Here is a 25,454-nt window from a genome sequence, read left to right on the forward strand (position 1 = left end):
GGAGGGAGAAAAAAAGGAAGGAAGAAAAAAGGGAGAGAACAAAAGTGGGGAAAGCAATGGGTCATTAAAGCAAAAGGGCAAGCAGTACAAATATAAATATATGACATAAAATCTGTTGAGACAGTTTAGAAAGCTTTAGAATTTGTATGACATCAAACTGAGTGGCATTATGACTGTATAGAAACTTAAGAGGCTCCACCTTCCTTGGCCTGGCCTAAACCAAACTCAGGGGTGGGAGGCATAGAGAGGACTCCTGTCTGGCTGGAGTGGAAGGGACTTGAACCCGTGACACTTCAGGATGCACTGGTTAGGGAAGGAGGGAGCCAAGACTCCCCTGATGGGCACTTGAGCACCACAAGGCTCCTGGGAGTCCTTCACCCCAGCTCCCCACCATCACAACCCACCCCTTGCAGGGGTTCTCAGTGGTCTGTTCCGTTGCCTGGTGCAGGTTTGAGTTCCTCACCAAACACCTGAGTGTTCACAGCCTACGTTGGCCTGCCTGGGCAGGCTGTGGTTGTGGTGGCAAGAGCCAAAGCCAACTTAGCTTGATGGAGGCACCAAGGACTGCCCTACAGCCATATTAGCGGGTGGTCCTGGAAGAAGTAGGCAGGGTTGTGGTAGCATTGTCTGAAGACATGAAGCCAGGCCCTAATCCTTATGGTGTTCCTTGGGAGTTGGTGATGTGTAGAGCTATTGGATGTTTTGCTCTTCTCTTGTTTTTGTGGAGAAGTTTTCATTGTGTTAGAAGCAGGCTTTATGTGGGAAGAGAAAAACAGCTGGCTTTAAAACTTTCTAGAAGAATTGAAGAAAAATGTGAACTACTTGAAAAAGTCAGCCTTGTTCAAAAAGAGCTTGAAGGCTTAGAGTCAACTTTAAAGGGCAGCAGTTCTGAGAAGGGTCCAAGAGACGTCCCAAATTTGGAGGCAACCTATGAAAAGCTGCATAGGTCCAAACCTAGCCATGGGGATGAAAGACTCTTCCTAGAAAAAGAGCTAGAAGAACAAAAGGCCAAACATTGTAAACAGGATGAAATCATGGCAGATATATCGAGAAGGATAAAGTCCCTTGAAGGTGAATCAGAATCAATCAGCTCACAAATAGCTGAAACTAAAACAAACTTGAGACTGCTTCAAATGAGTGAGGAAGGACTTCAGCTGGCAATGAAGGAAGCCTTGGATGAATGTTCCCAGCTTCAGCAAAGTCAGAAACCGATCTTACAAGGAGACGCTGAAGCATGGAGGGAACAAGGACGTGTCCAATGTAAAGAGAGCACCACATTGGAAGACTTTCAATTCCATGCAAAACAAGCTCAAACTGATAAAGATAATCACATGGAGTCTCTGACTGAAGGCTTGCTGAAGATGAAAGATAGGTCTTCTCCAACCAAGGGAGCCGAAACAGACATTGGGAACTTGGAATGGGGAATGACGAGTGAATCAGGAATTGGTGCTCACTTGGATGATGAGCCCAAAGGAGCTTTGAAGAAACTGGTTGATGGCGCTAAGCTAAAGGCCTCCTTAGAAACCTTAGAAGGACAAAGATATCAAACTTGTGCTTCCTTATCTGAAGCAGAGAAAACAAAGGAAGACCTTAGAGAACAGATTAGAAGGCTGAAGACCGAACAGGCAACTTTGCTGTCAGAAAATACACAGCTTGAAGGTGAGAATGAGAACCTTCAGCAGAAATTTAAAGTCATGATGGAATGCTATCAAGAAAATATGATGAAACTCCATAGGAAACTCAGAGTAGAGGAAAATTACCAGGTGGAGCAAGAGGAGAAACTTTCCAAGGTCAAAGAAGAGATGGGCCATACAAGAGAAGAGCTGGAGACCTACAGAAAGCGAGCCAAATATCTTAAAGAAGAATTGGAGAGAACCATTCAGTCCTGTCAGGGGAAGATTATTTACTCTGAGAAAAAAGCACATGAGAGTGAGTTGGCGGTTTGGATTGCTGAAAGAAACCTCCGTTATTTCATGAAACAAAACGCTCGCAATAGACAAAAGTTAACTGAAAGGGAGCTTCAATTTGAACTTGTAGAGGAAGATCCCTGTGCACTTGGTGTTTCAAATGTAGCATTGGGCAGAAAGCATTCCCCCAATGGTCCCTCACCATTGGGTCCTCCTTGGCAAGGTGGATGTTATTCGAATTATGGTAGACCATCGCGACCAGCAGAACTCAGAGGTTCTAATCTGCCTTCTTTGGATAAAAAGGATGGGCCTATGTCTTCAGAAAGTCAATCCAGTAGAAAGAAGACCAAAATCAATCTTGATGATTCCAATGTGCCCGATTCATCTCTCCCTGCTGAAAACCAAGCAACTGGCTCCGGCTCATTTTTGGCACCTTTCCCTCCAGTCAGAGGTGAATTGTTTCCTGTGGACCCAAGGAGTCAGTTCATGAGAAGAGGACCATTTTTCCCTCCGCTTCCTCCAGGAAACAGGTATGGGGCACCTCGAGATTATTTTCCACCGGGCCCACCACCCCCCTCCATTTTTTCCAATGCCAGATGTCTATGAATGGAGGTATTTTCCTCATGACCTTCTTCCAAGTGCTGGATTTCCTCCCCCCCACCCCTGCATTCTGAAAGTAGAAGTGAGTGCCCTTCAGGCTTCATTCCGCCTTCAAGTGAGCCTGCTACTGAACATCAACAAGAAACCTGATGTTTTTGATCTCTCTTCAAAAGTAATTTGACTTACCTCTCATTTTTAGTTTTTAAGTAGTTGCTTTTACTTAAATAAGTGATTATACTTTTGCTCCGATTGAAGCTAAATAAAACTATAATTCTTAGGATAGTATTTTGGAAATAAAGATGGTTTAAGTATGATACTGTGAGTAAATTATTTCCATTCTATTTTACTCTAAAGATTCCAGCATTGAATTTGATTAATCCACTATTCTATAAACAACAATGGGATTTTCATGTATGTCATCTAGCCTTTGGGGATATTTTAAATGCCCAACAAAGGCAGTCCCTTTATAGAAAGAAGTGTATTTACTATGATTGTAGCAAATGTGAAAGGAACTTTATGCTTAATGAAAGATTTTCATTGATTTTCAGTCTTGTGGGGTATGTCAAGTAGTTTTCCCATAAAACAATAACTAGAGCATATTAAGAGTAAACCAGAAAACACTACTAAACATGTCATGGAAGTAGGAGATCTCAAAGACAAAGAAAGTTGCAGTTCTCAGGAAACATTTTGGAATTGGAAACCACAATTTAAACTTACTCTGTTCCCATTTTCCCTGAGTCATCTTGATGACTTCTTCTTCTTCTTCCTCCCTCCTCCTCCTCCTCCTCCTCCTCCTTCTTCTTCTTCCTATTTTTCTTTGTGTTCTTCATATTTGAGTTTTTCTTCTACTTTTAATTAATTATTCACTCAATCAATCAATTAATTAATTTTTATGTGGTTCTAAGAATCCTACTCAGTACCTTGCATGTGCTAAGTGAGGGCTGACCCACAACCCCAGTTCCTGTCTTTTATATTTTATGCCCATTTTCCTGAAATTTAGAATTGCATTCTGCTATGGTTCACTGATAAAGGTTTACCTAGTCTTTGGTTTTTGGGGAGATATTTGTAAAATACACATGAATTATTAGGACACTGAAAAAAGAATCAGACACATAATTCTCAGCTTTTGGTGCTCCGGGTGGCCCTGAGTGTGGAGGGGAGCCAGGGGAGCCGGCCTGGCCCTGGGGGGCGGGCTCAGGCTTCCTTAGTTCCTGGGGGTGAGCACCCCTCCTGTCTGCAGTGCTGGGCCTGGCCTGCTGGCTGTGGGTGAGCGCCCCAGGCGGCCTGTAGTCCCCAGGGCGCTCTGGGCCCTGCTGGTGAGCGCTCCTCGCCCTGTCTTGCTCAGTGTGCTCTGGGGTGCTGCTGGTGCGCGCGTGGAGGCCTCCGCCCCAGCTCCCCGGGGTCCCAGCCCTGTTCCCTTTCCCCAGGTTTCTGCTTGGGAGGGCCCCTGGGTCCCTGGCTGAGCGCCCCTGGCTCAGTCCCCTCTGGGTCCTGAGGGGTGAGCACCCCTCGCCCAGAAGTGCCCAGTGGGTCTCCTCTGGGGCCCGTGGGTGCTGCCCCTCCCTCGCCGTGGTCAGTCTGCCCTGGGCCCTGTGAGTGAGCGCCCCTTGCCTGCCAGGACTCAGTGTCCTCTGGGCCTGTGGGGGAGTTCCCCTTGCCTGCCAGGGCCCAGTCTCCTCTGAGCGCTCCTAGCCTGCTGGTTTCCAGTGTCCTCTGTGTCTGGAGTCCTAGCTCTCCTGGGTCAATCTTTTCAGGGTCCTGTGGGGGTGAGTGCCCTTCACCCAGCAGTTTCCTTGGGTCTTGTTTTAGGCCTGTGGGTGATGCCCTGGGCCCTGTGGGTAAGTGGTGCTTGCCTGCCACTGTCCTCCTCTGTCCTCATCCCGGATCCTCTTTTTTACTGGGCTCTCATTCACTTGGTCTCTCTGCTCAGTCATCTGGACATTCTTACTACAGCCACTGTTAGCTTCATGGTCTGCCTACTCAGCCATCTGGACTCTTTTGAGTATTTCCTTTTTTGCTTGTTTTTTTAGAGCTTGTTATATGGTTTCTTTTGGGTTCTTGAGATACTGGGAGTTTGAATTTCTTGGCTGCCCATGGTGGGGTGTATGGCTGCTCTAAATGTGTAGCTGACCTTCATGTCCCCAGCTTGTGATGCTTGCTGGAGACATTTGGCTGTCTTGGCTGTTGTTTTCTGGAGGAAGTGTTGGGGTTTGAGAGTGGGTTCTCCTTTCCCATCTTGAGTCCAGCATTTTGGGGACATACTTGCCATTTTCTGCTCTGTACCCAGTGAGAGGAGAGGAGCAGCACTGAGGGGAGGAACAAGAGCTCCAGGCCTAGCAGGTGAGTGGGGAAAGGATCTGAGTGGGGTGGGCCTGGGCCCTGCTTTGTCCTGGGCCTGACCCAATGATGTGCCATGCCCCTTAGCCCTCCTGGGACTTCAGAGGTCATCAGTGGGCCCCTCCCTGCACCCTACCTGTGGTTCCATTGGATGTGGATCAGCAGGCTTTCTGAAGAGCACTTGTGGACTCATTATTATCTTCACTGGTATATGCACTTCACAAGTCATCTTAAAATAAACCTCTCTTGATTTTAAATTCCACAGATCAAGGGATTTTCACCAAATGCTTCAGTTCTGGCTGGACTTCTGTATCTGTAGCCAGCTGATGGTTGCCACAGAACCACCATTGATGAGATCAATCTCATAGCAAATGCTTCACTGCTATCTGATTCAAGAGAGAATTTGCTTGAGGTGTTCACTGGCTAATTTTGAGTGTAGTTCTGACAAGAATGTTGGTTGATAATTTCATTTATACATAAGACAAAAACAAAGCAAGCAGAACATTCATGTGCATTGCACTACTTTGTGTAGGGCAAAGGGGTGTTCTGGTTGAATGGATGCTAGTGTTGAGTACTGGAAGTGTAGTTCCACACACTTTTGTAGCTATTCACAATGGAATAACTACAGACATAAACATTCCTGCATTATTACCCTTTTCTCCATCTCATCATTAAATTGAGACAATTATCAAAACAGCAAACCAGCCTGCAACAGGTGGTGATTGCCGATTTTCCTTTTGTAGATGCCTCATGCGACCCATACTCTGCATGGCTAGGAAGGGACCTGGAGTAGAGCACGCCATGTTTGCAACTGAAAAAGACTCAGGTGATAGCAAGACTGGGTGGAGACATCCCCAGGTCGGAAGCCAAGAGAATAGCAGGGAACAGGAGGCCCGGAGTCTGGTCCTAGCAGCCTAGGCTGGGCTGAAATGTCCAAGCATGAGCCCTGCCATGGCCGAGCATGGCTTCTACACACATGTTCCCATGCACAAGGAAATATGCACATGGCATTGAGGGAGGATGCAGCAGAACTGGCAGGGTTTGGGGCCACAGGGCCAGCTCTGTCCTGCAGCCCAGCTGTGAAGGCTAATAACCTTTTTCTGTCTCCCCTGCTTCCATCCAGCTTCCAGGGCTGCTCTCCCTCCCCAGGCTTCTCCTGGCCCTCTGGTCCCTCCAAATGACTCTTCTCCTGGAGCCTCCACCACTGCTTCCCTCTAGAAGAACCCAAACCAAAGATCACAGCTTGGCTTGGGCTCTGCATGGATCCTCTGAAGCTGAAGTTAGAATTTAAGAAAACCATATAAACCTTCATTCAGAGCAACCAACAGGGACTTTCAGGAGAAAAAGAAATCGCTGAAAACTGAGAGATTGGGCAAACGCATCCACCTTAGTAGGGCTTAAGGATCTGGCACTGAGAAACATAAATAAAAGCAAAGCCACCCTCTAATCAGCAAAGTCATTTCTTAAAATGAAAATATCAAGTGTCACTGAGGATGAGTTGAAATGGATATTTCCAAATAAACTACAGGCCAAGAAGCTAGTAGGAAGTATATGGAAAGTAAGTTCATAACTGGACCAGCACACAACCCAGCCTCAGCACACATGCCTTGGGCTCAATAATGCAGATGGAACAATCAGAAGGAACTCTGGCTCACTTGTCCACTTCTAGAAATTGTAAAGCACTTGAAAGGGGCAGGAGGAAGTGTTTATCCAGTAAGGCAGGATGAGCCCGTGAAATGGGCAGTGCAGTGTGATAAGAAAATTCTATTTCAGACCCAGGGAGGAAACTCCATGTGATGAAGAGTGAAGGTGAAGGAGCTGAGAAGCTGGACAGAGTGGGCAGAACATGGTGCAAGCTGCACAGAAGGCCACAGGGAGCAGGAACAGACCCAGCTGTCAGATGGTCTCAGAACAAGGCACCCCCTCTCTGCACAGTTCTGGTTCTGAAGTTTTGCCCTTGGAGTTGTGTCCCTTGGTCCACAGTCCACTGGTACGTGTCTGTGGAATATGATGCATGCATTCATTAGCTGGTTTGGGGGAAGGTGTATTTGTCTAGTAGATGGTATATAGCAGCCTTTCCCACACAGGCCTCTGCCCTGGCTGCTTGCCCTGTGCCTCCAGAGCCCTGCACTGCTGCCTGCCACTCTCTGAAGCTCTCTCCCAGTAGCCCTGGAGCATTCTTTTTTTTTTTTTTTTGAGAGAGAGAGAGAGAGAGAGAGAGAGAGAGAGAGAGAGAGAGAAGCAATTTTTTAATATTTATTTATTTTAGTTTTTGGTGGACACAACATCTTTATTATATTTTTATGTGGTGCTGAGGATCGAACCCAGTGCCCCGCACATGCCAGGCGAGCACGCTACGGCTTGAGCCACATTCCCAGCCCACCCCCCTGGAGCATTCTTGTGCAAGCTCCATCCCTCAGCCAGACCTGCAGGCCACCCTCAAGAAGGGCAAAGCCACAGAGCTGGCACCATCACCCTCCAGAACAAGCAGGGCGCTCTCTTGAGCTGCAGGACTAGCCTGTGCCCCAGCACCCAGCTCAAGGAGTGGGACTGAGCCTCCTTTTGCAGGAGGAGAGAGGCAGTAGGATTGGAGGGGAACAGGGAGAGGATGTGAGCATAGAGCAAGTCGGCCGTGTGGGAGCAGGAACTGAGGGGCACTGGGAAGGGACTTCATAGGTCTGGTCCGACATGAAAAGGCACAAGGGTAGGAAGAGCTTCTGGCTCCATCCTGGGGTAAAACTAGGGAGTAAAGAGCTTTCCTAAGTTGAGAGGTTTTTTCCTGCCCCGAGTCAGCAGGATGCTTGACACACCTGATGTCATGGACCACCTGCCTCAAGTCTGTAAGGGAGCAGGGATCCCCTCAGTTTCCAAATGGCAAAGGTGCTCAGGGGATTGATGTGACTTTCTCAGTGGAACTCAAGCAACGAGGGGCAGAGCAGGTACCAGAATCCAGGCCCATCTGCGCCCGGGCCCATGCTCTGTGTGGTACTAGCAGCACCCTCCAGGGAAGGATGCAGACAGGGGCTGGTTAAGGAGAGGCCGAGTCCTGTCCTGTGGCCTAGGAGGCTGTTCTGCCTGACTGTTCTAGTGAGATGACAGGCGCTTTACCAAGCAGCTGTCCCCAAGGGAGCTCCATGGGTTGGGGGGCTCATTCAGAGACTTGGACATTCAGACTTTAGACTGAAGTTAAATCTAGGAGCACACAGAAGCCTGTGTAAACAGAGTAGGATAAGTCACAAGGCCAAGGGTCCATACAAGACTAAAAGCCCAGAGCAAGTCCAGGCTGAGCTGAGCCAGGTCGAGACAAAACAAATGCCAAGATAAAGACCAGGCAACCCCATCCTAGACACACCTGAGCCAAGCTCAGCTGACAGCGGACAGGCAGCAGGACCAGGCGTGCTGAGGCAGAGACAGGCGTGGTGTGCTGGGTACTCGCTTCCTCCACAGGCAGGTCTGGGATCATCCTGGATCCTAATGCTGGCTCTTGGCACATCAGTGTGTGGCTGCAAATTGTGCTGCTGACCAGGCCTGAGATGATGGGTCTAGTCCATAGATGAAAGGGATAGACTGATGGGGGGACTATAACTAGAGAAAAGATCTGATCCACATGGCTTGAGGGATGACACTGACCTGAGAGGTTCTTATTTCTGCCCTTCCAGGGAAAAAGTGGCTGTAGTGACAGGTAACACAAGCCATCTTCACATGGAAAGGCAGCCTTGGCTCTTTTGGAAAATCCAGACTGTAGATGTCCCCTGTCCTAAGACAATGGCCTTGCTCAGCCCTGCCATGTGGAAAGGAGGCGAAGGCCAATGCAGCCCTGCTCAGAGGTGGAGTGGAGGCGTCTACCAAGTGCCTCCTGATCAGCTTCAGCAGCGGAGTGCTCAAGGTTTGGCTGCTCTGCTGGCCTCCATCTCCCTGCTCACAGACCGCAGAGATGCCCACCTGGCTCTGGGGCTGAGGTCTCCTGTGCGTCTCCATGCAGCCCACCGCTTCCTCCTGCTCTCACCTTCTCCACCTTCCCCAATGACGTGTGCTGTTTTGTAACACAATAAAGATAGAATTTAATTGCAGATAAAATGTTTTCCCAAAGACCCTGAGTGTGAGTTTGTAGCCACCGTCACTGGGTCACTCTGCTGATGCCTCATTGACCCCACATCTGGGGCCTCCAGGAGCCTGTTCCTGATCACAGATGGACTCCCAGCTAGAGCCGCTGGATCCACACTTTTAAGGGGGAGGATGAGGCACAGGAGGTGCAGGAGCTCAAGGCGTGGAACTGAGCCTTCTTTTGCAGGGGGAGAGAGGCAGTAGGATTGGAGGGGAAGAGGGAGAGGATGTGAGTATAGAGCATCTACCATTAGAGAAAGTGTCTAGGTTTTGGCATTGCATTCAGGTGCAGGTAGCCCAAGGGTGAATGAGGAGAGTGTGGGGGCTCAGATGGCAAAGTTCTCCATGCACCCAGGGTTTGGAGGATGGGGAATGAGATGAGAGGTGGGTCTGAGCACCTGCCATGAGCCCCATGTCCTCACAGACTTCCTCAGTGACCTTCTTGGTGGATACCCACAGAGCCCTGGAGAGAAGTAGAGTCCCATTCTGTGAAAGCGGGTCCTGGGAACTTGCAGAGAACAGTGACTGCAGCCAGGGATCCTGGAGCCTGGGGCTGGGCATGAGGGCAGATGCTGACCAGGGCCACTCCTTCTCTGCAAGCCCTCCTGGTGCTGCACCTGGCAGACCCCAGGCATTTAGCCCTTGGCCAGCACAGGCTTCATAAATGAAGGTTCGGCTATGAGGCAAATCCAAAAGGGAGTTTGAATTAAACAGACAGGCTCTAGTTACCTTTAAACCAGCTCCAGGACGGCTTCTTCCCACCTCCAGCCTCAAGCTATCTATTAGAGTAGCGAGGTTTACTGAAGAGGCCAGCGAGAGAGAAAGAACACACCAGGGAGTGGACTTTTATTGGGGAACAAAAAATTCTGGGGAAAATCCCATCCAATGAAGATTAAGGGGGGCAGTGTCCCAAGGTCACGTGCGACAATTGGGTCTTCAGGGGTTGTGGACAGACACATGTCCACACAGACAAGCCCTCGACCTGAGAAGGGTGGGGAAAGCTCTGGACACAAAGATGTGTCTAAGTGCCTCTCACCCAGCCAGGGAGGTAACTCAAATCACATGTGAGGATGGCCTCTCACACAGGCAGGTGCTTAAGACTCAGGTAAAATCTTAGCCTGGGAACTGCTCTAAGCCTGTTTTGTTGTTCAAATTTGGCTAAAATTTGATCTTTTGACACTGACTCTTAGCAGTCTGTCACTTCCCCTTTAAAAAGATCATTTAGATCAGTCTAAATGACGGGACAAGTCCATCCTGGTGACATGGGCTCAGACCACTTGGTGGACTATCAGTAATGTCTTCAGAAAAAATTATTCAGAGACGCGGGGATTGTCAGAATGAAGATGGCCCAAACCAGGTGTTGTCAAGGCTTGGAGCAGGGTTCCCATGTCCTCCACTAGGTGGAGCCAGTGGACGTCTTTGCAGGTTGGCTTTTTCACTCACAAGGTTTGGGTGCCCTTGAGGGGATCTCAGCATCAACCCCTCAATAAAGGGCCAGATGACATGGAGCCCGGCATCCCTCAGGACTGTGGGATGGACAAGACGGAGGACAGTGACACCACCCAATTAAAATCAGAAAATTTCAAAGAAAAGCTCCTAGTTACTTTTTCCTCCGTCCCTGCCATTTCCTGCAGTGTCGCAGCTCCCTGCAGGCTAGCCTTCCTTGTCCAGGATGGAAGCCTTTGCCAGGCCATAGCCCTGGCTCAGGAAGAAAAGTAGGGCTGGAGGGAACTGACCATGCTCCTTAGCAGGGTCCCCAGGGCCCGCCCATCTGTGTCCCCTGGCTTCCTTTTTGTAGGTGGCAGTGTTTGTGGGACAGGCAGATGCAGGTCAGCTTCTTCCACTGTTTTGGCCAAATTGTGATTAAATTCATTTTTCCTTTTTACTTTGTCTTCTCCTAGTTCTGATGTTGGCCAATACCCCAGTCAATCAGCAGGGACTGCAGATTCTTGGGCCCCAGGAAGACAAAAGTTCTTCTCCTGTGCCTATGACCCTGCTGGGACTCCCAAGTGTCCCCAGGCTACTGACCTTGGGCCCCTCACTGAGGTGCTGTCCATGTTCCCTGCACATCCAGTGGCCACAAGCAGCCTGGACCTGCAGTGTCTGAGCTTCCAGGGTCTCTTCAGTCCCCTCCTGGACCCCCACATTTCTTCCTTCTCCTCCTCTGCCAGACTCCCACAGCAAGTCCTCCTGAGGGCAGAGCCCCACCTTCCCAGGCCACCCCAAGCTGCTCCTGGGCTTTGGGGCAGGTCACTGGGGCACAGTCACTGGGGGCACAGTTGGAGGGAGATTCCAGAGAGGAGGGCCACCCTTCTGCCCCCCATCTACTCTGAGAGCTCTGTGCCTTTCCTGCTGTTTCCAAGGCCTGGAGTCACTATGGCCTAGACCAGATGGGTGAAGAGGCTGAGGGAGGCCATGCCATCCAGGAGGCAGGGAAGGCTCTGGCTGAGACAGACACTGGGGTAGCCATGGGGATGGCAAGTGAAACAGGAAATGTCAGTGGCTCTGTCCTGCCCTTTACATTCAACTCACCCCTGAAATGGCAGCCCTCATGCTTTCCCCACAGGGTAAAGATCGGCAACCCCATAGGCCCTGGGCCTGCCTCAGCAGAAAGGGCACTGGTGGGATCTGGGTTTCACAGGAACAAGAATAATTGTTTAGTGTAGGTGTGTCTCATGCAGCAAGAGGAATGGATCCCAGCAGGACTGCCTGGAGGACAGAGTGCCCCACAGGCCCACGTGTTAAAGGCCAGTCCGCAGATGGTGCTTCTGCCAGGTGGTGGAACTTAGGAGGTCGAGCCTAATGGGAGGTTTCATTCAGGTCATCGAGGTGTATATATAACTTGAAGGGACCTGTTTCTTCCCTTTTCTCTCTTGCATCCCAGACATGAGTTGTGAAGTTTGCTCTGCCACAGGCTCCTCCATGATATGTTGCCTCACCACAGGCCCCAAAGCAACCTTGGATGGAAACCCTTTTTAACTGTCAGACAATATAAACCCTTCCTCAGGTGTGATGAGCCGTTCCTGCGGACTGTGGTCGCCATTACATGATGGTGCTGGCTCCACTGTGGTTTGTGAAGGACAACTCCTTATCAGAGAGAGTTGGCGTGTTGTCAACTCCTATTAGAGAGAGTTGGCGTGTTGTTTTCTAACACCCTGTGAGAAAGGTCCATGTGGCAGCTTCGCATTGGGGTTCGCGGTGCTTTATTAAGTCTGGGAGGGGCATCCAAGAAGAATTAGAAGAATTATTAGAAGAATATCAAGGGCCTGAATAAACTGCTGAAAGAAGATTCCTGAGTCGCATCTTCCTTGCGGGCAAGGGGGTCGCGACAAGTGGTGCCGAAACCCGGGAGAAAAGAAAAAAAAAAGAAAAAACCAGGAACCAGAACTTTCAGCGGTCAGGGAGGCACGCCGGTAAGTCCCAGGTAACGTGGGACCCGCTGTTAAAAAGCGGGAAGCTCCTCTGTAAAGAGAGGGTGTTACATCTCATAGCAATTGCACTCTGTATTTGCGTTTTGTTTTCTGTGTATTTTTGTTTTGTTTTTGTGTATTTTTCTGTGTTTTCTTGTGTTGCGTCATGGGTGCCGTGATTTCAAGTCCACTTCTTATGGCCCTAGATGGCCTTTTACGTTCCAGGGACTAGAGGTGAAACATTGCACTTTAGAGAAATTTTTACAGAGGGTAGATACCGCTGCACCGTGGTTCGCATTTTCGGGCAGCCTCACTACACCCAGCTGGGATAAATTAGGCAAAGACCTTGATTTTGCTCGTGAGCAGGGCATGTTAGAGGGCGGGGTGATACCCCTCTGGAAGATGGTCCGTAGTTGCCTTACAGATGGCAGATGCCAAGAAGCGCTTGTTAAAGGGCAGGAGGTTTTAGAACAATTACATGAGGAAAAATCAGAAACAACAGAGAGCGAAGTGTCTCAGGAAGAGGGGAGTGTGCGGAGCGTGGAGAACGGGAGGAGACTGTATCCAGATCTCAGTGTGCTGCGCACGCCCCCATGCGAAAGTGGGTCAGAGGTAGAAGACAATGAGGAGGAGGGGCTAGAGCTGCTGTCTCCGCAGCTAGGGAGTCTAGCTAAAGGGAACAGAGATAAGCAAGTGTTCAAGACAAGACAACCTCCCGATCCGCCTCCGTATGGCGGGGGTGTTTCGGGTCGAAGTTTCCACGCCCAAACATGGAGGGCTGTTAACGCTGAGATGGGTCTTGCTTATCCAGTTTTTCAGGATGATAATAGGGGAAGATTTCATGAGCCTTTGGATTTCAAAATGGTAAAGACCCTGGCGGAGTCTGTGCGCACTTATGGGGTCGATGCCGCTTTTACACTAACTCAGGTAGAGAATCTGTCTAGATACTGCATGACTCCCTCTGATTGGGCTAGCCTCGTTCGGGCTTGCGTCTCCCCAGGCAAATATTTGGACTGGAGAGCATTTGTGCTAGAGGGCGCAGCAGAGCAGGCCGCCCAAAATCATGCAGCAGGGTTTGGGTGCCTCAGTGGCCCCTTCCCTCGGCTAAACTGGCAGCAGTCCATGACCTAGTTAAAGAACAACTTGACTTGGGCCACATTCAACATTCTACTTCTCCATGGAATACTCCCATATTTGTCATTAAGAAAAAATCAGGGAAGTGGCGCCTACTGCATGATTTACGAGCAGTTAATGCTCAAATGCAACTTATGGGGCCTATTCAACGAGGGCTGCCGCTGCTTTCCTCTGTTCCTCAGGGCTGGCATATCATTGCTATTGACATTAAAGACTGTTTCTTTTCTATTCCTTTGCATCCTAAAGACTCACAGCGTTTTGCCTTCACCCTTCCCTCGTGTAATCACGAGGAACCAGATCAAAGGTTTGAGTGGGTTGTTTTACCACAGGGAATGTCTAACAGTCCTACGATTTGTCAGATGTATGTAGGGAAGGCACTCGCACCTCTCAGACAACAATATCCTTCCATCAAGATTATTCATTATATGGATGATGTATTATTGGCAGCCAAATTAGAGCAGTCAGTTAATGAGGCCTATAAAGACCTGGTGAAGTTGTTAGCTCAGTATGGATTACATATTGCACCTGAAAAGGTTCAAACAGGGGATTCTATTAAATATTTGGGAGCGACGATTGGATATGACATACTAAAACCACAAAAAGTTACTATAAGAACTCAAGATCTTCAAACTCTAAATGATTTTCAAAAACTGTTGGGAGATATTAATTGGATAAGAGGTTATTTACATATTCCCAATATCGTGCTCCAGCCTTTGTATGCTATTCTTAAGGGTGATCCAGATCTTACTTCCCCTCGTACCCTCACTAAAGAGGCCAGAGCGGCCCTTAAAAAAGTAGAAGAAGCTATACAACATGCTACTCTATGCAGGCTCCAGAGTGATAAACCTTTCCAGTTATGTGTGCTTGCCACTATGCGGCAGCCTACTGGAGTACTGTGGCAAGATGGGCCTTTACTATGGATCCACCCACATATATCCCCAGGAAAATCTTTAGAATACTATCCTGATGCTGTTGCAGCATTAGCACTTAGAAGGATTCAACAGAGCATTCAATTATTCGGACAAGCACCTTCTTCTCTTATCATACCCTATTCTAAAGTTCAAATTAATGTTTTGTGTGCTACTCTAGACAACTGGGCCATTCTATGTTGCTCGTTTCAAGGGGATATTGATAATCATTACCCTTCTCATCCATTACTCCATTTTGTTAAAGAACATCCCATCATTTCCCCTAAAGTAACTTCACCCGCTCCAATTCTGGGGGCTGTTAACATTTTTACTGATGGCTCTAAGTCTGGAATGGGAGCTTATGTGATTAATGACTCTCCCCCTGTCCAGCATCAATTTGCTCCTGGAAATCCACAGTGGGTAGAACTACAAATTGTCATTGAAGTTTTTAAACAGTGTTCTTTTCCTTTCAATCTCATTTCGGACTCCATCTATGTGGTGCAGGCGCTCAAAATTCTGGAGGCTGTAGGAGCTATTAGTGACACCCATAATGTATCTGCTTACTTTAATCAGCTTCAACAGCTTATCCGTAGCCGTACTGCCCCTTTCTATGCAATGCACATTCGGGCTCACACCTCTCTTCCTGGCCCGTTATCACAGGGTAATGCCTGTGCTGACTCGGCAACTAGAAGCCAGTTGGTATGCTTGGCCTCCTCCTTAGAAGAAGCTAAATTGTTTCATCACAACTTTCATGTCAATGCTATGACACTGCGCAGCCTTTTTTCCATCTCAAGAGCAGATGCTCGTCAGATAGTATTACAATGTCCCCATTGTGTCACATTTCTTCATCCTCCTACTTATGGTGTAAACCCACGAGGATTGAAGCCATTGGTTGTCTGGCAGATGGACGTAACTCACATGCCTGACTTTGGTAACCTCAAATATGTACATGTTTCTATTGACACATACTCTGGAATTATTCATGCTTCTGCTTTATCGGGAGAGAAGGCACGTAATGTCATTACTCATTGCTTGGAGGCATGGGCAGCATGGGGTGCACCTGCATCCCTTAAGACTGATAATGGACCTGCTTATACTGGCAGACAGTTTACATCTTTTTGTTCTACTATGGGAGTACACCTTGCTCATGGGTTGCCTTACAATCCTCAAGGGCAAGGCATTGTTGAACGTGCCCACCGCACCTTAAAAGAAACCTTAGAAAAACAAAAAGGGGGAATAGGAGTTGACCACACTCCTAAAGAACGCCTGTCCTTAGCTCTTTTTACCATTAATTTTTTGAATTTGGATATTCATGGCCGCTCTGCGGCCGATAGACATGTGTCCCCTCAGCCCTCTGTGACTGGCTATGTTAAGTGGAAGGATGTTCTTACGGGCAGATGGAACGGCTCTGACCCCGTGCTGACATGGGCACGAGGATCTGTATGTGTTTTTCCCCAGGATCGCACGGAGCCGCTGTGGATCCCTGAACGCCTGACAAGAAGAGTCTCGAGATCTACTAACCAGCAGCAGGAGGTGCCACAACAGTCCCATGATGAGGAGCTTCATTCTGATGAGTGCTCTGTCTCTGATGCTGGTACCAACAGTACAGATGACACCAATGCAGTAGTGGGCAGTGGCACGGGCATGGCCAATGCCAATGCCAGTTCATAGTAATTCTAGTGTCCTCCCCACTCTTTTTTCTACCTCATGTGAGATGTCTGCTCCTTGTACCTCTCCTAGAGGGGACATGGAAAATATTTTTAATCAGTCTCAAGTTAATCTCACAGGAGTTTTTTGTTTCAGCCTTGGGAACACTAATTGTATTAGCCTTAAGACCAAAAATTTGACTAACTGGGAGGACCCATTGTGGTCCAGTCGAGTCTCAGGGAGTATTCTCAGTGCTGTATTGAGCCAAGTAGTTTCAGGGAAGCAATCAGGCTCAGGGACCCCCGCAAATAGCTCTGTTTTAAACATAACTACTTTAGCTATTATCTCCGAGGTACTAATCCCAATGCCTCCTTCTTCTAATAGTACTTGCAATGCCACTCATTTCAAGGCCTCTCCTTACTGTACCCCTAATTTTGGTTTTCCTCCAACATTTACGCCTTGTCAGGATCATTCTTGGGAGAAACATCAAGTTGCTAAAGGTTTCTCCTTTTCCCCCCCTCTTAAGAGATATGTTTATAACTTTAACAACAATGCCAACTCCTCTACAGGAACAGGTTGGTCCTGGTTTCAATGGCTCATTTCCAATGAGAAGGGGGCTTCAGCCGATATTTCTGCATTGGCTCAATTACTAGGAGCCAAAAGTTGGCTGGCTAATGTTTCTGGCACTACTAAGGAGAGTAAACAAGGTAATAGGCTTACATCTGTTTCGTTCAACTCTCTGTTACATTATGCCACATTGCCTCCTGCAATGGTCTGTATCCAATCCCCGTTCTTGTTCCTTTTAGCTAATAACACCTCATTGGGGATACTGGATTGTTCTAATATTACCTGTTTCTTATCTGAGTGTTGGAACGGTTCTTGGACTGTAGCAGTGATTATGAAAATTCCAACTTTTGTCCCAATCCCAGTCACTGCGGATCCAGATAAATTTCCTATTGTAGAGCTACTTAGAGTCTGCAGAGATTTTGGAATCACAGCAGCTATAGTGACAACCGTGGCGGCATCTGCTGCTGCAGCAGTTACGGCCGGAGTAGCCATGGCCAGTCAAGTACAAACTGCTGCCATCATTAATCAAGTTGTTCAACAAACGTCCACTATACTTGAATCGCAAAATGTGATTAATCAACATATTTTGTCAGGGATTTTAGCTGCCAACCAAAGAATGGATTTTCTTCAAGCTCAGGTAGAGGAATTGGCTGACCTAGTACTTTTAGGCTGCATTGACCAACGTGCACATTTATGTATAATCTCTGTCAGATTTAATGATTCCAGGAATGCTTCCCACATCATTGGTGGATATTTGGCCAGGAATTGGTCCATGGAAGTGGAAGACATGATCCAGTCTCAACTAACCCAGATAGCTGTCTTGAATAGTACCTGTGTTGATCCCGTGACTCTGGGTCAATTCACCAATTGGATATCTTCTGCTTTTTCCTTTTTAAAAGAGTGGGTGGGAGTAGGCATTTTTGGTGCACTGTGTTGTTTTGGTATGTTCCTCTGTTTGTGGTTTCTCTGTCGCCTTAAAGCTCGTAGTGCTCAAGATAAGGCTATGATCATACAAGCTCTTGCAGCTTTAGAATATGGTAACTCGCCACAGGTCTGGCTTGCGCATCTTAAGCAATAAACTTTTGCCATGTCTTTCCTCGTTATTCTCTTAGTGTTGGAAAGCCCTTGCACTCTGCAGGCCTTGCTGCCATTGCACGCAGATGGGTTTCCACACTGGTGCCTTTGACATGGTCGTTGCACCCCAAGTTATTATAACATTGCACTGGGTTCGACATGTCCTTCTTTTGTCATCCTTCTAGTGTTGGAAAGCCTTTGCACTCTGCCGGTCTTGCTGCCATTGCACGCAGATGGGTTTCCACGCTAGTGCTTCTCTATCGCCTTAAAGTCCGTGCCTTTCTTTCAGGGTGCTGCCAACTTGTTTGTAGTTGTACTTCTAGACAGCCACAGTTCAACCTCAGCTATTCCCTCTTACTCACCATCGTCACGATACAGGATGCGAGGCAAGGCACTGCACTTGAGTGATCCATTGAGAAGAGGGACCTCAAGGGGAGCATGTCCTATTGCATGCGGGTTTGACGTGTCTCCGCTCCCCCCATGAAAAAAGGCGTCGGCTGATATGGTGTCAGATCTGGGGAAGGCGCCCCCTAGGGCTGGACCATACTATGCACCCACTTCTGCACAGTGGGATAGGACCTCTACTCTCGCCTGTACTGACTTAGTGAAACAAAAAGGGGGAGCTGTGGTGAGCCGTTCCTGCGGACTGTGGTCGCCATTACATGATGGTGTTGGCTCCGCTGTGGTCTGTGAAGGACAACTCCGTATCAGAGAGAGTTGGCGTGTTGTCAACTCCTATTAGAGAGAGTTGGCGTGTTGTTTTCTAACACCCTGTGAGAAAGGTGCACGTGGCAGCTTCGCATTGGGGTTCGCGGTGCTTTATTAAGGCTGGGCGGGGCATCCGAGAAGAATTAGAAGAATTATTAGAAGAATATCAAGGGCCTGAATAAACTGCTGAAAGAAGATTCCTGAGTCGCGTATTCCTTGCGGGAAAGGGGGTCGCGACACTCAGGCATTGTGTTACAGCAATGGAGGGCTGACTCTCACATTCCACATCACATTCCACATCAGCTTCCCTGTGCCCCAGCACTTGCTTTTCCAGCCACACAGTCAGAAGGCATGAAAGTCAGCATCCCCAGGGACTTGTTTGTGTTTATTTCCAGTCTGTCCATCAACAGAAGAAAGATGGACCCAGTGTGACACACTCGTCAACAGCACATCAGTCAGCAGCACAGAGCAGAGGGGACAGGACCATGGTGCACAGGGACAGCATTGAGTCCACACCGAGTTCAGAGCAGCCTCACTCCTACATTCTACTTGAGGATGTTTCCAAAATAGAAAAGACTGTGAGCTGGTGACAGAAATCAGAACAGTGGTTATGGGGCAGGGGTAGCATAGGAACTTCAGGAGAGTGTTTGCAGGGGTGTATCCCTGTGTAAAAGTTCATGTAAGAGCTTTTGTGTGTTTTTCTGTTCATGTTTATAATTTGTTTTCAGTGGTGAGAAACACAACAGCGACAGCAAAGCATTCAGAAAAAGGTCCAAAGATAGAGTGAAGTGGGTCACGGGTCTCAGAGGGCCTCTTAGCTTCAATGGGGACCCAGGAGTTTGGTCTCATTCTGGTGGGAGAGAGGACCACTCCTTGGGTAAAAGTCCCTGTAGGAGAGCAGGGCAGTGACCAGGTCAGAGGTGCGCTGCAGCCAGGATGGGAGGTCGGAGGGCAGGACAGAGGGGAAATGGCAGGGCCTTGTCCAGGCAGCTGGGATGGAGGGCTGGACAGGTGGGAGGCAGTAGGGTGCTGTTGGACCAGCCCACCAGTGGCAGTTTGTGGGGCTGGGGCACCAGAAGGCTGCTGCAGATGCCAGGTGCATTGTTAAGTGACTGGGAGGATGAGAAGGAGTAGGCTTGGAACAGGAGAAACTCAATCGTTTGGTAGAAGGTGACTGGGCAACATCCAGGAGGGGATGATCCCAGGACACAGCTTGGGAGGGACAGTGGAGGACAAGAGGGCACAGAAGGGGCAAGATGGGGTGGGGAGAGAGGAGGGACTTTGTAGGACCAAGTCCAGCAGGGACAGTGGGAAGAGAGAGCGAGAAGTGGTGAGGAGGGAAGAGCCAGAGCAGGAGGTGGGAGAAGTGAAGACGGGGAGAGCCCACGTGGGCAGCTCTTGGCATCTGGGAAATAACCACAGCAAGGACAGCACACATGTCCAGGGCTCGAGCCAGCCACACTCCACACGTTACCCCATGCTTCTCAAAGCTCCCTGGCCTCATAGGGGTTGCTGTTCCCTCCAATTTGCAAATGAGAAGACAGGCATCGAGCACACAGGAAGCAGGTGTGTGGCCAGGATGGGGACATGGGTTGGCTCCACAGTGTGTTCCCAGGCTCTGAACTGTCCTCCTACCTCCAGGTGGTGGGGCTGGGCTGTGAGGTGTGGGCAGAGGGTCTGGGTGGGGAACCTTAGGTTCTCTTCAGTTGGGGCAGGAGGTGTGGTATAGGCTGTGAGTTGCAGCTTCAGGGCCTTTTGTAGTGAGGTGGCTGCTTCTCAGGCCTTATGCCTCATCCAGAGGGAGAGGGCAGATTCCCCCAATCTCGGGGATAGCCCCAATGCCTGACGTTTCCTGGGCAGACACAGGTGTCCTGAGTATCCTATGGCATTGGCAGGGATTAGAGTCCCCTGGTTGTGTGCTCACACAGTGGGGGTGGGAGGAATGGCCAGGAGCCAGAGAAATGGAGAGGGTGCCTGCGGGCTGCTGACCTGGAGTCCTGCCTCTGGAGCTATGGAGAGGCCAAGACTCACTTGAACATCAGAGGGACTCAGGGGACCAAGGCTGCACATGGCCATCACTGCCATGGAACTCTGATGCTGCTTGGCATGCAGTTGGCTGGCTATGGTGTAGCATGCTGTAGGCGCTCTCTCCGACCCTGGAGAGGGCTGGCTGGGCCTGGAGCCTCAGGTGGGCCTGGAGCCTCAGGTGGGCCAGTGCTGCACCTGTGTTCATCACAGTGCTCTAAGCTAATTGTCAGGGCCACAGCAGAGCCCCTGGTCTGCACATCCTGGACAGTAAGTGGTCCAGGAAGACCCTCCCATCCCTATCTAGAGGGTCAGTCTGGAGAGAGAGATCCAAAATGACAGAAAAGAGGTCACTTTCCTGACTGCTCCATGGTGTGAAACCAAGTAAGTGGACAGGCAGCTTCTCCATGAGATGGGAGAACAACAACAACAACAAGGCAGGGGGGCTTTACTGGAACCTAAAACTGGACATTCAAAGCAGATCAGGGACACAGAGAGGTCCCCCTTTGAGCACAGTAGAGAGATGAGGGAATTAAAGGAACACGCATGTTCTGGAGGCCCGAGGTGTGTCTGCGTAGGGAGCGTTTAGAGAGCAAGGACATTGCCCAGCAAACCTGAAGGACATGCTGATGATATCCACATGTGGGGAGAGAAGCCACCATCTCTCCAGGCAGCGTGGAGAGGACAAAGACAAGAGCCATTCTGCAGCTGTGTCACGGGGGCCAGTGGTCAGGAATTCAATTCCAGGAAAACCCGAGTTTGGCCCGAAATACAGGCCCAGTAAAACACGCTGCATGACATAAAGTGTGGTTAAGTGACACGAGAAGACCAAAGGTGGAGAGAGTTTCACACAGGAGACACGTGGTCAGGGAAACCCACCCAGCTTTACCCCTCCCCCTCCAATCTGACTGCTTGCAGGACCAGCTAGGAGAGACACACCTGGCCCAGGACTTGGAAGGGCTGGGACTGGAGAAACTGAAGACTGAACCCGAAACTAGGAAATGTGGGGTCTGCAGGTGACATAGGGGCCTAAGAATTGGCTCCTCCACCACATAACTGTTTCATGCATCAAGGAGCAAATACACTTTCTTCTCAGCACATGGATCCTTGTCTGAAAGAGACCATATCCTATGCATAAATCAACTCTTAGGAAACACACACACAAAAACAGAGATAGTACTCTATATCAGAACATAATGGAATGAAATATAAAATCAACAATAGATGGCGGTAAGAAGAGGGTTATTATTGTGGCAGTGAAGCCTGCCAATGCCAGGAACACAAGGTTTGGTGGTCTTCTGAGTCACGATGATTCAGGGTGTTCAGTGGCTCATTCAAGGACACATACGTAGCAAAATGTAGCTGGAACTCAATCCTCCCAGTTTCTATCCCTGTCCCTTCCCAATACCTCCCTCCTGTATGCAGGGGAAAGTTCATGCCTGGTGTTTGAACTGAAGTTTCTGAAGGAAGACACTCGTCCTAGTCCTCGATATCTCCACCATGAAGCCAGGCTTGATGCACCCAGCTGGTCACCGGGCTGCCCTGCCCTGATTTTCACAAGGAGGGTCTGGATTTATAGCTTGCTTCCCACCTTCTGAGGTCCCAAGACCATCTGATCTCTCTTGGAGCCATATAATGTACAACAGCTCCAGGAGGAGGACGAATCTAGGTCAATACTCCTGCCTAACAGGAAGAGGCTGGGGAAAATGGTCAACACCCCTTCTGGTCTTTGAATTATTTCTCCAGGTGAGCCTGGCCACTCCTGGGTTTACTCATGTAGACAAGGGCCATTGGCCAAGAAAGTGATGCAGGATGTAAACCTCAGTAACTTGGTGGGGCCAAGTGTTCATTCCCCCCTCTGTCTAGCTGTTTCTCTCTGTGTCCCCCACTTCATAAACACACACACACACACACACACACACAGACACACACACACACACACACACAGACACACACACACACACACACACAGACACACACACACACACACACACACACACACATTTTCTTCTCTCTGGGACCTAAGAGAGTCTCTAACCAACTTTCCATCTGGACCTCTGTGTTCTGAACAGTGAGACCTCTGTGTTCTGAACAGTGATCTTCAGCCATTCCTCTGAAGCCTGGGTCTTTTCAGCAATCTGGTCACATTGCTTTCAGCCAGAATTAATGGTAGACAGTGGGGCACATTTTGGCACTTCCAGCTCAGCCAGGATCTTAGAGGATTCAAGCTAAATATCTACGGTGGGAAGAACTTTCCCTGAATTGGCATTCATGAGATAAGTAAATTACATATTACTGAAAATGCTGTAAACTTGAACAGCTTAGTGACAAAAGACTTTTGAATGTCAGAGTGCTGTTTCCCTCCTCAACGGGACCATTTGCCTTGCCAGCTTCTTCTAATAAATGTGCAGAGAAGGTACAGGCACATAGTACTTGTCACTATTTAAACTCATGATCACATGTGAAATGAAAGAGGTCAAAAAACATCAGATGAACCACCTAATTTGATGATTGGTTAAGGATGAACTCTTGACAGGGAGGGACTAAAATGCTGAAATATAGAAATGCCATTCAGGCCGTCTGGTTCTCCAGGAGAAGCTGGGTGGTAAGAGGTACTTCCCCTGTGAGGGAGACTCACCAAGTGGGCAGTGTCTGCAATTGCTATTTTTAGATCAATCCCGGGATTTCTTTTTCCTTGTAGCTGCCAAAGCTATAGTACGATTGAGGAATTTTCACAATACCTCATTTTAAAGTTGTCAGCTGTTCAGGTTTTCCTATGGAACCTCTTTCATTCAGGGAGGGAAATGCTGGCTAGTGTGTGGCCTTCCTGCAGCCATGACAGCAGGGAGACAGATGCCCAGGAAGGCTGTCCGTCCACCTGCTGGCATCCTCAGCACCAGCAGCTGTTAACTTTGAAAATCTAAATTCCTGCCTGATCTCTTGACTTAGAAATGGTTTGCTTTAAATGCAAGAAATAAACATCATCAAATATTCCTACTTAGCAGGTGCTTGCTTCACAAGAAGGTCCAAAGTGGATGGAGATAATTGTGATGCATTTACTGGTTTTCACTTCAGCTGGTTTTCAAGAGAACTCTCACTGGGCAGCAGGTTTAGTCAGATAGTAATTTATGGGCTTTTGTGGATATGCCTCTGATACCACTTTGATTGGTTGGGAGCTGGGTTCATTTCCTAAATAGTTTGGGTACCATTCCAGCCATTAGTTGAATTCATTCTTCTAACTGAAATTCAATTTGGTGTTGAGTGTGGGGATACATGATGGTGGCTTCATCCACTTCAGTGTTTGTTTTGACCAAAAGTTTATTTTTTCTATTGCATTTTCCTAAGTCAAAGTGGTAAAAAAATGTGGTAATTTTAGTATGCATGACTGGATCCTCATAAAAATATCTGTAAGGAAAAAAAAGAGAAAAAAATCAATGATAGAATTAAAAATAGAAGCCACTCTAACATTGGAGACTAAATAATACACTATTGAATGATGAATGGACAACAGAAGAAATCAGGGATGAAATAAAAAAATACTTAGAGGTAAATGAGAATAGTGATACAACATATCAAAATCTCTGGGATACCATGAAGGCAGTGCTAAGAGGATAGTTCATTGCATTGAGCTAATTCATTAAAAGAATAGAAAGTCAACAAATAAAGACCTAACATTACATCTCAAAGCCCTAGAAAAAGAAGAACAAATCCACACCTAAAAAAATAGAAGACAGGGAATATTTAAAATCCTAGCTGAAATCAATGAAATTGAAAGAAAATAAAGAGTTTTTGAAAAATTGACAAAACAAAAAGTTGGTTCTTTGAATAAATAAATAAAATTGATGAACCCTTAATCATGCTAATAAAGAGAGAGAAAAAACAAATTACTAAAGTTTATGATGAAAAAGAAAATAACAAAATGAACACTATTTAAGTACAGAAGATAATTAGAAATTATTTTGAAAATTTATAATATTGATGACATCAACAAATTTCTAGAGACATATGACCTACCAAACTGAAACAGGAGGACAGACACAATTTGAGGAAATCAATCTCAAGCAATGAAATAGAAGAAGGTATCAAAAGCCTACCAACTAAGAAAAGCCCAGGACCACATAGTTTCTCAGCCAAGCTCTACAGGATTTTCAAAGAAGAATTAACACCAATACTTTCCAAATTATTACATGAAATAGAAAAGGAGGAAAACCTTTCAAACTCATTCTATGAAACTAATATCATTCTGATACCAAAACCAAACAAAGACACATAAATGAAAGAAAACTTCAGACCAATATCCCAGATGAACATAGATGAAAAACTTTCAATAAAATTCTGGCAAATTTCAGACAAAAACATATAAAAAAGATAGTTCACCACGATCAAATAAGGTTCATCCAAGGGATGCAAGGTTGGTTCGATGTGCAGAAATCAATAAACATAATCCATCACATCAGTAGACTTAAAGACAAGAATCATATGATCATTTCATTAGTTGCAGAGAAAGCATTTGACGAAATACAGCACCCCTTCCTGTTCAAAACACTAGGAAAACTAGGGATAGTAGGAACATACCTCAACATTGTAAAACCTGTCTATCCTAAACCCAAGGTCAACATCATTCTAAATGGAGAAAAATTGAAAGCATTCTCTTTAAAAACTGGAACAAGACTGAGATGGCCTCTTTTACCAATTTCATTCAACATTGTCCTCAAAACTCTAGCCAGAGCAATTAAAGGGATACAAATAAAGAAAGAAGAACTCAAACTATTAGTATTTCCCAAATGACATGATTCTATATTTCGAAGATAAAAAATTCCACCAGAAACATTCTAGAACTAATAAATAAATTCAGCAAAGTAATAGTATGTAAAATTAATATCTATAAATCAAATATCTTCCTATACATCAATGATGAATCTTCTGAAAGAGAAATTAAGAAAACTAACCCATTCACAATAGCCTAAAATTTTTTTGGAAATCAATATAACAAAATGTGAAAGACCCCTACAATGAAAACTACAGAACACTAA

The 25,454-nt window shown here is 47.5% G+C and overlaps 1 protein-coding gene across 1 annotated transcript; it reads left to right on the forward strand.

The window, feature by feature from the left end:
* The first annotated feature begins 620 nt into the window (after window positions 1-620).
* Window positions 621-2,688, forward strand: LOC144375633 (melanoma inhibitory activity protein 2-like). Its single transcript, XM_078041085.1, has 2 exons — window positions 621-2,181; window positions 2,504-2,688. Exons 1-2 carry the CDS (start codon window positions 636-638, stop codon window positions 2,686-2,688), a joined length of 1,731 nt encoding a protein of 576 aa, XP_077897211.1. The 5' UTR covers window positions 621-635.
* The last annotated feature ends 22,766 nt before the right edge of the window (window positions 2,689-25,454 follow it).

The sequence above is a fragment of the Ictidomys tridecemlineatus genome, chromosome 3 (genome assembly GCF_052094955.1).
Source record: "Ictidomys tridecemlineatus isolate mIctTri1 chromosome 3, mIctTri1.hap1, whole genome shotgun sequence".
NCBI classification, from domain to species: domain Eukaryota; kingdom Metazoa; phylum Chordata; class Mammalia; order Rodentia; family Sciuridae; genus Ictidomys; species Ictidomys tridecemlineatus.